The following is a 13,570-nucleotide window of genomic DNA, read 5'->3' as shown; positions in this document are numbered from 1 at the left end:
GACAGTTGTGTTGCCCTTCAGGGGTGTTTTGATTGCACTGATTGGTCCTTGTTTCAAGAGAGCACTTCTGATTTGGATGAACTCACTGATGTGGTGTGTAGCAAAGACTCTGTGATTCCAGTCAGAGAATTTAAGACTTTCCCTAATAACAAACCGTGGCTCTCTAAAGATATTAAGGATCTGATACTTAAAAGGAAACTTGCTTTTAACGAGGGAGACGTTCCCACTATGAGAATATTGAGGAAGGAGGTGAGGGCTGCACCCTCTGTCAGAGTCAAAGTCTTTAGGTCTGTAAGGGATATAATACTCTTCATCTTTGCCTGACTGCCTCTTTTTCTTGGTCTTTGGTCGCTCTTCGCCATCTTCCTGCTGACCTCTTCTTTTACCACCTACCATCTCTGAAAACACCCCCTGGTGGAAATAGAAAGAATTACATGGTACAAAGTGACAAAACATGATACAGAGATCCTACTATCTTCCTCTTCTAGTTTGTATACAACATCATCTACATCAAAACTGCACTTTATTTTGCTTCTTCTTTATCAGACAGCACAAACAACTTTCTCATTTTGACTCAAATATTGGTTTTGAATGAAAATTATGCAACAATCCTGGGTGTTTATTCAACTTGTGAGCAGGTTTTCTAATCCACCGTACTATTATTATTGACACTAGTACATGTTCGTGCTGCTGGCAAACTAATAAACTCAAGAGCATATAGCAAAGCAAAAAAGTGAAAAGTAGGTCTTGCCTACATAAATAAACATAAGACAGTTGTGAGACTTTGACATAGTAACATGTGCAGTAATATTTACACCTGTGATGACATCTCACAAGCATTAGCCTTATTTTGAAACCAAGATTGTTTACACAGAGTTTGTAATTGCAGAGAAATGCTCCATTTATTTTGGTCATTTCATTTTTGAGCAGGAAGCTCACCTTTTTTGTTATAGCCTTTAGCTGAATAGAGAGGTTTCCAATTAAATACATATTCTTTAAATAATGTTCCCTCTTATAAGAAGTAGGATAATTAAATTTAAAAAAAAAAAAAAACGTATTATACCTCTATCACTTAGAAAAAAACCCTGTTTTTTTTCTGTTGTCTGTTATATAACGTTAGTGATGCTCGTTTCAATTCATTTCTTAATCAGCTAAACAAGTCAGTTAAGAAACAGTCAAATATTAAGTTAAATTTGAAAACGGTTTAAAAAAAAACATCCCCATTCCAAAATGTCACATGACAATCTCATTGGCTCACGGAGTTATGATGTCACTACACTTTGATCTTTTGAAGTTTTTCCTTAAACAGGGGTGAGAAACAGCAGTTTTTTAGTTCGTGTCTTCGCAGCATTTGTGTTTGCAGCCTTCACACGTTCACCACAGAAACTTTTGGAAACCTTTGCAGAGTTGTCGTGTACAACCTTCAACATGTATCCAACAAGACACCAACTGTTGGGGGAAAGCTCTGCAAAAACCCAGGAGAAATAAAGACACAATGAGACAAAGTTACTTTTTATGCTTTAACGTGCACACGGGTAAGCTGTTAAGAACAACTCACACCCATGAACAGAGGCTTGGCATTTTTATAGGCACAAATCACAGAGACGGTGAGAACAGGATAAGAAAATAATAAACAGATAAAATAAACAACTCCATATGTGGCGCTAGTCTCGTCAGCAGAGAGCTGGGAGAAAGATAAAATAATCTAAAACAATATGTCCCAAAACAATATGTCTTCGCTGGGAAAGTCTAAAAGGATAATTCTAAACTAATCTAACCATAGACAAAGGGCATCTTTGTACATTTAAAAGAAGGTAAAGAAACATAGAATCATTTTCCACTAACATATTCCCTCCTGTTTTAACTTATTTTAAATGTATACAACAATTGTCTGTAAAGGTTATTTATTAAGTATCTTTAGCAATTTTTTAATTGTCAAAATGTCAGCATAGCATAAATGTAAATCATGTGGTCTAAAGAATGAAACAAATAAAATAATAAAAAGAACAAAGAAAAGTATAGTAAATAAAATAGCAACAGGAATAATCAAGAGAAAACAATAAAACTAAAACTACAAAAAATAAAAGGATAAAACCTTATATTGTACCTGCATAAACTACTAATGTGTTAATCAGTGCATGATCACTTGACAAGTCATTTTTAATCACCACGTCATTTATTAGCAGCTATTACAAGTTGTCCTCTAACAGAATTGCAACGGGATGCTGTTCTTTTTGAGACACGGCAACATAAGCAGTCATTGTAGGTGTGTGGTCAGTGACATATTTTTGCAGAACGGTCAAATTCTGCAAAACTTAATAAATGTCTCCTCCAGCTTCGTATCCATCAGGGATAAAAGTGCAACATGTCTCCCCGATCAGCTTACAAACTCCTCCTTGTGATGCTGTTAGCAGGTCTAGTGTCAGTCTGTTCTGCAGCACCATCATTCTGATGGCCTTCTGTTCTCCTGCTAAGGCCGTTCCCAGGGTCTTAGTTAAGTTGATGTGTCGTAGCAGAGCATATCGGTTGATTTCCACGTGATCCCGCACCTCGGCAACTCCAATGCCGGGGATCAAGCTCTGTAAGAATTTCACTCCTCCTCAGATGTGAAACATCTGGTTCCTTTACTGCTTGGTGCCGTCCGTGCACATCCTGTCTGGTACTGAGTCTTTGTTTGTAGTGGCATCCGGTAGATAGGTGAGTAGGCAGCTCCCCCACTGCCCGCGATCCATTGTTCATCACACATACTGGCAGTTGTGCTGCGTGCAGTTTGTTCAGTAGAATTACATCAGGCAGTGGGTCTGAGACTTGGGGCCAGGTCAGTAGCTAGGTCTGTCCGGAACAGTTCACATTTGTGGGTCATGATGACCTCCAGGTTGCTTTTGCTGGGATGCTGTAGTTGGCCTTGGACCAAAGAGTACCGTAGCCTGGATGTGTTGCCAGGCCCAACAGGCACCAACTGCGATCTTCAGGTATGCTGTACGGCCACAGGCCAAACGTCTGTGAGGATAGGGGCATATGGGTACATGCAAAGCAGTCAGTTTTATTATTCAGGTGAGCTGTAGTGTTCATAAACTGCCACCAGAAATTAGTGGCGTAGCCATGGGGAAACTTGGTGTACTTTCCTTTGTCATACAGTGTCTGCCTTTTCTTCATATAGCGTGACTTGTTGTCCCTCACGGAAGCAAAGATGAGGAGCCCGGTCAGGGTCAGGGCCGCTGCAGCTATTAGGAGCCACCACCTCATGACAACAGGACACACCCTCCTGTCGTGAGTAGACCCCCCGGCCAGGAAGGCTGACCCCTCCACCGGGCGAGATCACAACGATTGGGCGAGCCTGTGTCGGCTGAGTTTAGATGGCTTCACTTACTCGCCTGCAGTGACTCTGATGGATCCAGGATGGTCGTTCCGCAATTTTGCAAGCGGTGGGCGTGGTGAGGAGAACCTGATGTGGTCCCTCCCACCTGGGTGTGCTCCAGTTTTTCCTTTGGAGCACCTTGATCAGAACCCAGACACTGGGCTGTAATCTGCAAGACACTTGATAGACATCATTACATTCTTCGTTATTTACAATCATCTCTTTATTTTCCTACAACTTAGACATACATTTTGCTACTGAAATTGTATCTGCCTTTTTCACTGGGTAGATTTCCGGCCACTTTGAGAACACGTCTATGACCACTAGGGCGTATTTCGACCCTTGGCATTCATTTAGCTCAATAAAGTCCATATGAATTGTGTGAAAAGGATAAGGTGGTGTGGGAAAACTGCCTCTTTTTGGTCTCAGGTTCCCCTGAGCATTCTATTTTTGACACGCCATGCATGTTCTGACAAATTGTTTTGCTGAAGTTCCAAAATTTACAGTGTAGAAATGAGAGTTGACAATACAGGTCATTGCCCCCGTTGACAAATGCGTACAGCCATGAGTCACTAACGCCGCCATTTTGTGGAGGGATTTTGGCAACACTGGCTTGCCATAACACATCATTAAGTCGTTTGTCAGAACTGCACCGTGTTTTAGCCATTTTGCCTGCTCGGCTGTGCTTGCTGCTTTTTGTTCATTTTTCAACACATCCAGTGGAATCTGATGTGTGTCTACTGCCATCAATGTGATGTTTGTCGTTTGTGCCGCCTGTTTTGCTGCTCTGTCAGCAAAGTTATTGCCTGTAGTAATGAAAGAGCCATCAGTTTTGTGTGCTGCACATTTACACAATGCGAGTTGTTGTGGTAAATGTATTACAGTCAGTAGGCGTTGTAGCAGGCTGGCATGCTGAACCGGTGGATGTGGTTGATGTAATCATTCCTCTGTTTTGCCAAATATTCTGCAAAATGATGCACAGCAGAGAAAACATACTGGCTGTCTGTATAAATGTTTATTTGTTTATCTTTGTGTATTTCACATGCGCGAATCACAGCTATCAGCTCAGCGCTCTGTGCAGAATATGAAGAAGAAAGTGGTTTTGCTTCTATTATCCTACTATCTGTGGTTACTGCGTAACCTACACAATTTCGGCCTGTGCTGTAAGGTCAAATAAGTTCTTAAGTGGCTGCCTCAAAACTGTTTTGCATTATTTCTCTGTGGCCTACTCCTACAATCTCGTGTGAAGTGACCTTCCTCTCCACGGTTCTAGCAGGCGTTGTCTCTATGTTATCTGCTGTTTCTGCGTGACTGTCTGCAGCCTTGGTGTTTGTGACTTTGCTCGCCTCTCTGTTCCTGATAGCCACCTGCGGATTAGTGTTTTAGTCTATTGTCAACACGTCAGCCTTATTTTTAAGTTACAGAATGCTTCTTCTTTTTTTTGTCTTGGTTTGGGAGAATAGATGCAACACTACATTTTCACTTAAGGCAGTTTGAAATAATTTCTAGTTTTCAAACAAATCATGGATCTCACACATTTCAAACTTTCAAGTTGTTTCCCATTTATACATACATATATATATATATATATATATATATATATATATATATATATATATATATATATATATATATATATATATATATTTAACTTTGCATTGCTCATAGCTCATAGCTCTAAACCTAGGCATTTTTCAATCATATGCCTAATCACCATGTGTCACTGTGATTCTCAAGTATTGTCACAAGTTCGTTTAAATTCGTTTCCAAAACCAACAAAATAATCAAACAAAAACATAAACGTGTCAGGACACAAAAGAAAAAAGAAAAATGCTGCCACCCGAACAAGGCAGAAGTCTGCATATGTTGGCTTTTAATAGCATGCAGCTTCTGCTCTAAAAGAAACAAATAAATAAAAATAAAAGAAAATGTGTAACATGCTCATCAGCTTAGCAGTGTCTACATATTTAATTCAGCTTCTCAATCCTGTAGTTTTAGCTGTTGTCTACAGGGTTTTGCTTATTGGTTGTTATTATAGGTGTGCTCTATATCTCAGCAATGTGTCATGCTAGAATGATAGCTGTGAAGCTGGTCAAGTGCCTCTATGCACTTCATTAGTTAGTTATTCTCTGTATTGTCTTCATCTCACATGTCATTACACTGAGTTTCAGCAAACCTTAAGCTTGATGCAGACTACTGCTTAACAATTATCCACCTCACATCATAACCGACTAAGGTGCCTCTTCATATTAACATTATGTCATTGTTAATATTATCCTCTTTGTCTTATATAACAGCAATAGCATATTATAATATTTTATTAGTGTGTACCACTATACTACTACTGAGCCAATTTGATAGTTAGGATCATCTTATTTAGCAAACAGATAATTTAGAATTCATCCAATCTGCGGTCACATTTGTTCTCTCTGTTGCATGGCGGACCAGGCAGTTCTATTATAATATATTATTTATATTTTATTTTGTATCCATCAAGGGCTTCAGATGACCTGCAGTATCATCCTTTTCCCAGGGTGGAGACAGTTACCTTTTCACACACTGTCCTTGGCTGAACAATGACACAGCCTTAATATACTTTATTTATGTTATTAAAATATTTTCGTGTGAATTATTTGCTTTATATCCATTTTATACATTGTGGGCATGGTCATCATGCCAACTGTGTTTCATTGATAATATCACTTTACAGGTTGTTATCCTTGCTATTATTAATTTCAAATACTCTAAAGATAATTTCTACTGTAATTTTCCCTTTGTTTATCTTTATTTCGTACTTTTTATATTTATATCTACTCAGTGGGGTCTGTTTTCAACCCTTTGGCAAAAAGATTACGCCGCTTCTCCTTCCTGTCGTGGCCGGCCAAATGACCTCTTAGCCATCCAAAGGGCATTACATGACAGTAAGAAGGAAAACTACCATCTCCAGAATAAAATTCAACAGATTGAAGATGAGAAACTTCAACTGGAGGAGAAGTGTAGACAGATGGAAGTGAAATATAAAAACCTGGAAGAAAGACAACAACGCCAGCCCGACATAAATATTATTAATGACGGTTGGGGAATCAAGTTTGGACAAGCCCGAGACCAGATTGTCTTCCTAATTAAGGAAGACAAGCAAAAGAGCGCGGAACTAAAGGAGATGTCCAACCAGCTTAAAGACAGCAAAGCTACGGTTGAGAAGACAGAATGGGATCTCCAATATATGGACCAAAAGAATCGGCTGCTCCAAACAAACTTCGATGAAGCTGTGAAAAAAAATAAAGAAATCCTCCAACAGAAGGAAGAACAGGAGAAAAAGCAAAGAGACATGGAGCACAAACTCAAAGTCACGGAGGAAAAATACACAATGCTGAAAGAAAAGGTGGATGATACTCTGCGCCAAAATAAAGACCTTCTTCAAGAGAAAAAGCAACTAGAAGGGGAAAAAGAAAAACTGGACAAACAATGCTCACACATGCAGAAAAGGATGGATCAAATGGCGAGAAACAACTCCGAGCTCACTAAGGGGATATTGTTGGAATACAACAACTTGAAGCGCAAACACACTGAAATGCAGGCGCAAAAGCAAGAACAAGACAACATACATGGCGACCTGCAGCGTACGCTCCAAGATATCCACAGAAGAAATGAGGAGCTACAAGACATGTACAAAGAAGTACAACAGAGAAACACAGACATGCACAAGGACAAGATAATGCAGGAGGAAACATCCAAAGAGCTCAAGGAAAAGCTTGAAGAAAAACAAGCAACATTGGAAGAGGTGGAGAAAACATGCAAGAAGCTTGAGAAACAAAACGTAGAAACCATCGATGAGTTGAGAACCCTCATCCTGGAAAAAAAAGCTCTTGTAGAAAACTGCATGAAAAAGAAGAACAAACGCTTCCGCTGGCCCTGGAGGAGGAACTCTACTGCTTCCTCACCTGGTGTAGCCTCATCTTGCTCCACCTCTGTTCACCCCCCCAACCAGTCCCGGCAGTTGACTGTCCCCTCCTGAGCCTGGTTCTGCCGGAGGTTTCTGCCCGTTTAAAGGCAGTTTTTCCTCCCAACTGTCGCCTAGTGCGTGCTCAGAGGGGATTGTTGGGGATTTCTCTCCTCTACCTTGTTTCATTATTTACTTAACTTTTTGTTCTTACTTCATTTTACCTTGTTTCATTATTTACTTGTTAACTCTTTCTTTTTCAACTTATTTATAAAACAATAAACAATTGAATTTATCCTTTGAGTATTTTTCATCTATACCTTTTTCAAACATTCATATCTGTCGTTTATCTTCTTCTTGAAACCTCATAAATGGTGAAGGAAAAATCCAACAGTTCATCTATATATAAAGAAGCACTTAAACTAAAACTGACATAGCTACGTTAATCCTACCGTAAAACAATAAGACGAGGTACGACCTCTCTCATGCTCCTAGGATGTGGGGGTGAACGCCAGAACACCCTGGAATGTTACAGACCTCCTAGGATGAGACATTCTTTCAATATGCCACCAACTATATACTTCTACACACAAATGATTACATGCAGTATTCTACCATATGCAAACTTATATCATTAAAAGACTATACTGACTACTAAGTAAAATTTTCCATTGACATACTTCATCATGAGAAGTATGGCTGCTGTGCCAACCTTGTTGTTGGTCAAAACTCCCTCACTTTCTATCTGCTGGATGAGTGTCCTTATACCAAGGTTCCATTTGAGCTTCTGGCTGGAGAAATAGTTAATAATCCTTCTGCCTTTGGTTACGAGGGCCTGACCTAAGCGCTCACTGATATCGATGCCTGTGAGTTTGTAAAAGTGGTTCGAAAGACCTTTCCGAGTAAACAAGAATGGCCACTGCTCCTGAATTTCAGCTACTGAAGGTGAGGGACAACTGTTGATAAGCTGCCGCTGAGAAATATATGTGAGGCACATGAAGTCATCCACATCAGGTCTCTCCACAGCTCCAGGTCCTTGTGAATTGAAAATTGTTAACAAGATGTGTTTCTTTTCCTCTAAAGAAGTTGGCGTTTCCCCCTCAGGAAGTTCAACTGGCTGCCAATTTATACAACCATAGCTATCAACAAGGCATCTAACTTTTTTAGGTGGGGTTGCACTACGGTTGGGACTGCAGTCTTCCTCATTCCTGGTTCTCTTTGTTTGACGAAGACGATTTGATGCTTCTTAGTAGTGAATAATGTCCACAACCCAGTCTTTCTGACCATACTTCTCCTGTCCTCTGGATGAGCTCTGTCTCCTCTTGTGATTGCATGCGACAGTCGGAGTGGAAATCTTTCCCAAGGAATCTGGAAGTGTGAGACCCAAGAGCTGGAGTAATGGTTGTACATAGTGGTGGACGTGGAGGAGGAGGGGTGAGGTGGATGGCTTGATGTTTCAGCTGATGCAGCAGGGCAAGGCTCCAGAGTAATGGTGTCATTCAGGTTCTCTGGTCTGTTGCCATCTAAAAAAAAATAAATAAATAAAGATCATTGGAAAAGCTACCTTAAAAAGCTACTATGTCAACAAATATGTCCTCACTAAAAGATGAACCCTTCAATTAGGATTGAGTAGTAATGGCAAGGCAGTTTTGGGGACCTTGTCTGAAGATGAAAAGAAGCAATCCCAGGACTGCAAAAGAACTACAAACTCAAGGTCTTGCATTGAAAAGACCTTGAGTCAATATGTTTTACAGCATGTCACAATTTCAAACCCTTAGTTGTACCACTACCAATGAAAGGTTAATGGTGTTAGATTTAGTGTCTACTTTTGTTTATGTTTTCCGTGTTAATTATCTACCGGACAATGTGAGCCCCAAAACGCTCTTCAATATTATACTGTCAAAGTACATGTGTAGTATGGTGAAGAGAACAAAAAAGCTAATCAAGCTAATCAGTGACATATGAGTCTATGAGTGACCTTCAAATCATAGACTCAAGTCTATGATTTATACAGAACCTACACAAACCTCCTTTAAATGCAAGAAGTAGTTTACGTATTTGAATTGGTGTGAGAAAGGGTTTGAGATCTTCTGCCTCCACAAACAAAAGATCACTTTTTTGTTGTACACCAATAACGTCCGTCAGATGTTCTACAATGCAGATTATTTTCTCTCTGTCTAGTGCCGGCAGGAGCCTTGTGAGTTCCTCTTCAATTTCCATCCCTGAAAAAGAATTAAGAGGAAACTGAATGGTGTAGGGAGACAACAAAAAGACCTGCCATGTTATAAAGTGGTAGTGGGTAATAATCCATCAGACTGTCAGCATTTACACACACACTTCTTTCTGGAGGGCAACGCAAGCAGTGAAGTCCAAGGTCAATGAGAAGTACGGATTGATGCAACTCGAGCACAAAGTACAATCCAGAATCATTAACAAGTATAACAGCTATCTTCCCAAAAACCAAGCCATCATCACTGTCATCTACAATGGAAACATAGCCTTTCACATACTTGGTACCTTTGTGGACAACTGCTGACACATCCAAAGTGGTCTGATTAGTGCAGCCGGCTTTTGCCACAGCTTCTTGAATGACAGCGTTGTAAAGATGATGATTGTAATCACTTGCTTCTCCAATGATTTGAACTGTAGGTGGAAACAATTGGCCCACTGAGAGGTAGGACTGCAGTAACTGATGCCGTTCTGTCAGAGTCTTGCATAAGTTGACGAAGTTGTGCACTGTTCTTGTACATGCTTTGAAATACGAGTGCTTCCTCTCAAACCTAAGGGTCCACAAACGAATGTGTGGTCCAAAGTGAAGGATAAGCTCTGCATAATGTAACAAATAGTGAGTTCATAGTGACTAATAGTGACTTCAGTGCACGGTTGCAGGCATCAGCTGACACAAAATCGCTGGCACAGGCTGGTTAGTTATTTAATGGTTTCAGCTTTGTTTATTTGATCTAAAACTTCAGTGCACGGTCGCAGGGATCAGCTGACACAGATCGCTGGCACAGGCTGGTTAGTTATTTAATGGTTTCAGCTTAGTTTATTTGATCTAAAACTTCAGTGCACGGTTGCAGGGATCAGCTGACACAGATCGCTGGCACAGGCTGGTTAGTTATTTAATGGTTTCAGCTAAGTTTATTTGATCTAAAACTTCAGTGCACGGTTGCAGGGATCAGCTGAAACAGATCGCTGGCACAGGCTGGTTAGTTATTTAATGGTTTCAGCTTAGTTTATTTGATCTAAAACTTCAGTGCACGGTTGCAGGGATCAGCTGACACAGATCGCTGGCACAGGCTGGTTAGTTATTTAATGGTTTCAGCTTAGTTTATTTGATCTAAAACTTCAGTGCACGGTTGCAGGGATCAGCTGACACAGATCGCTGGCACAGGCTGGTTAGTTATTTAATGGTTTCAGCTTAGTTTATTTGATCTAAAACTTCAGTGCACGGTTGCAGGGATCAGCTGACACAGATCGCTCGCACAGGCTGGTTAGTTATTTAATGGTTTCAGGTTAGTTTATTTGATCTAAGACTTCAGTGCATGGTCGCAAAGATCAGCTGACACAGATCGCTGGCACAGGCTGGTTAGTTATTTAATGGTTTCAGCTTAGTTTATCTAAAACTTCAGTGCACGGTTGCAGGGATCAGCTGACACAGATCGCTGGTACAGGCTGGTTAGTTATTTAATGGTTTCAGCCAAGTTTATCTAAAACTTCAGTGCAAGGTTGCAGGAATCAGCTGAAACAGATCGCTGGTACAGGCTGGTTAGTTATTTAATGGTTTCAGCCAAGTTTATCTAAAACTTCAGTGCACGGTTGCAGGGATCAGCTGGCACAGATCCCTTGCACAGGCTGGTTAGTTATTTAATGGTTTCAACTTAGTTTATTTTATCTAAAACTTCAGTGCACGGTCGCAGGGATCCGCTGACACAGATCGCTGGCACAGGCTGGTTAGTTATTTAATGGTTTAGGTTTGGTTGATTTAATCTAAAACTTCAGTGCACGGTTGCAGGGATCAGCTGACACAGAATCGCTGGCACAGGCTGGTTAGTTATTTAATGGTTTAGGTTTGGTTTATTTGATCTAAGACTTCAGTGCATGGTCGCAAAGATCAGCTGACACAGATCGCTGGCACAGGCTGGTTAGTTATTTAATGGTTTCAGCTTAGTTTATTTGATCTAAGACTTCAGTGCATGGTCGCAAAGATCAGCTGACACAGATCGCTGGCACAGGCTGGTTAGTTATTTAATGGTTTCAGCTTAGTTTATCTAAAACTTCAGTGCACGGTTGCAGGGATCAGCTGACACAGATCGCTGGCACAGGCTGGTTAGTTATTTAATGGTTTCAGCTTAATTTATTTGATCTAAAACTTCAGTGCACGGTTGCAGGGATCAGCTGACACAGATCCCTGGCACAGGCTGGTTAGTTATTTAATGGTTTCAGCTTAGTTTATCTAAAACTTCAGTGCACGGTTGCAGGGATCAGCTGACACAGATCGCTGGCACAGGCTGGTTAGTTATTTAATGGTTTCAGCTTAGTTTATTTGATCTAAAACTTCAGTGCACGGTTGCAGGGATCAGCTGACACAGATCCCTGACACAGGCTGGTTAGTTATTTAATGGTTTCAGCTTAGTTTATTTGATCTAAAACTTCAGTGCACGATTGCAGGGATCAGCTGAAACAGATCGCTGGTACAGGCTGGTTAGTTATTTAATGGTTTCAGCCAAGTTTATCTAAAACTTCAGTGCACGGTTGCAGGGATCAGCTGAAACAGATCGCTGGTACAGGCTGGTTAGTTATTTAATGGTTTCAGCCAAGTTTATCTAAAACTTCAGTGCACGGTTGCAGGGATCAGCTGACACAGATCCCTTGCACAGGCTGGTTAGTTATTTAATGGTTTCAACTTAGTTTATTTTATCTAAAACTTCAGTGCACGGTCGCAGGGATCCGCTGACACAGATCGCTGGCACAGGCTGGTTAGTTATTTAATGGTTTCAGCTCAGTTTATCTAAAACTTCAGTGCATGGTTGCAGGGATCAGCTGACACAGATCGCTGGCACAGGCTGGTTAGTTATTTAATGGTTTAGGTTTGGTTTATTTAATCTAAAACTTCAGTGCACGGTTGCAGGGATCAGCTGACACAGAATCACTGGCACAGGCTGGTTAGTTATTTAATGGTTTAGGTTTGGTTTATTTAATCTAAAACTTCAGTGCACGGTTGCAGGGATCAGCTGACACAGATCGCTGGCACAGGCTGGTTAGTTATTTAATGGTTTAGGTTTGGTTTATTTAATCTAAAACTTCAGTGCACGGTTGCAGGGATCAGCTAACACAGATTCCTGACACACGCTGGTTAGTTATTTAATGGTTTCAACTTAGTTTATTTGATCTAAAACTTCAGTGCACGGTTGCAGGGATCAGCTGACACAGATCTCTGGCACAGCCTGGTTAGTTATTTAATGGTTTCAGGTTAGTTTATTTGATCTAAGACTTCAGTGCATGGTCGCAAAGATCAGCTGACACAGATCGCTGGCACAGGCTGGTTAGTTATTTAATGGTTTCAGCTTAGTTTATCTAAAACTTCAGTGCACGGTTGCAGGGATCAGCTGACACAGATCGCTGGCACAGGCTGGTTAGTTATTTAATGGTTTCAGCTTAATTTATTTGATCTAAAACTTCAGTGCACGGTTGCAGGGATCAGCTGACACAGATCCCTGGCACAGGCTGGTTAGTTATTTAATGGTTTCAGCTTAGTTTATCTAAAACTTCAGTGCACGGTTGCAGGGATCAGCTGACACAGATCGCTGGAACAGGCTGGTTAGTTATTTAATGGTTTCAGCTTAGTTTATTTGATCTAAAACTTCAGTGCACGGTTGCAGGGATCAGCTGACACAGATCCCTGACACAGGCTGGCTAGTTATTTAATGGTTTCAGCCAAGTTTATCTAAAACTTCAGTGCACGGTTGCAGGGATCAGCTGAAACAGATCGCTGGTACAGGCTGGTTAGTTATTTAATGGTTTCAGCCAACTTTATCTAAAACTTCAGTGCACGGTTGCAGGGATCAACTGACACAGATCCCTTGCACAGGCTGGTTAGTTATTTAATGGTTTCAACTTAGTTTATTTTCTCTAAAACTTCAGTGCACGGTTGCAGGGATCAGCTGACACAGATCGCTGGCACAGGCTGGTTAGTTATTTAGTGGTTTCAGCTTAGTTTATTTGATCTAAGACTTCAGTGCACGTTCGCAAAGATCAGCTGAAACAGATCG

At 40.7% G+C, this 13,570-nt stretch overlaps 1 protein-coding gene across 1 annotated transcript; it reads right to left on the bottom strand.

Moving 5' to 3' along the window:
- Positions 1–7,932: 7,932 nt before the first annotated feature.
- Positions 7,933–8,708, bottom strand: LOC146715363 (uncharacterized). The gene is made up of 2 exons (XM_085441201.1): positions 8,588–8,708; positions 7,933–8,543 (listed from the first exon to the last, which is right to left on the bottom strand). Exons 1-2 carry the CDS (start codon positions 8,706–8,708, stop codon positions 7,933–7,935), a joined length of 732 nt encoding a protein of 243 aa, XP_085297327.1.
- Positions 8,709–13,570: the final 4,862 nt, after the last annotated feature.

The sequence above is a fragment of the Copadichromis virginalis genome, linkage group LG3 (genome assembly GCF_057382275.1).
Source record: "Copadichromis virginalis isolate Kocher_CV1m ecotype Utaka linkage group LG3, C_Virginalis_male_GT1.1, whole genome shotgun sequence".
Classification (NCBI taxonomy): domain Eukaryota; kingdom Metazoa; phylum Chordata; class Actinopteri; order Cichliformes; family Cichlidae; genus Copadichromis; species Copadichromis virginalis.
The sequence above is the reverse complement of the archived record's forward strand: the minus strand, read 5'-3'. Positions and strand labels throughout refer to the sequence as shown.

Excerpts from the sequence above, each read along its gene's own strand:
- LOC146715363 (XM_085441201.1), bottom strand. The coding sequence starts at position 8,708 with ATGTACAACCATTACTCCAGCTCTTGGGTCTCACACTTCCAGATTCCT. Across the intron at positions 8,544-8,587 it reads TCATCCAGAGGACAGGAGAA|AAGCATCAAATCGTCTTCGT; the intron begins GTATGGTCAGAA and ends TTCACTACTAAG.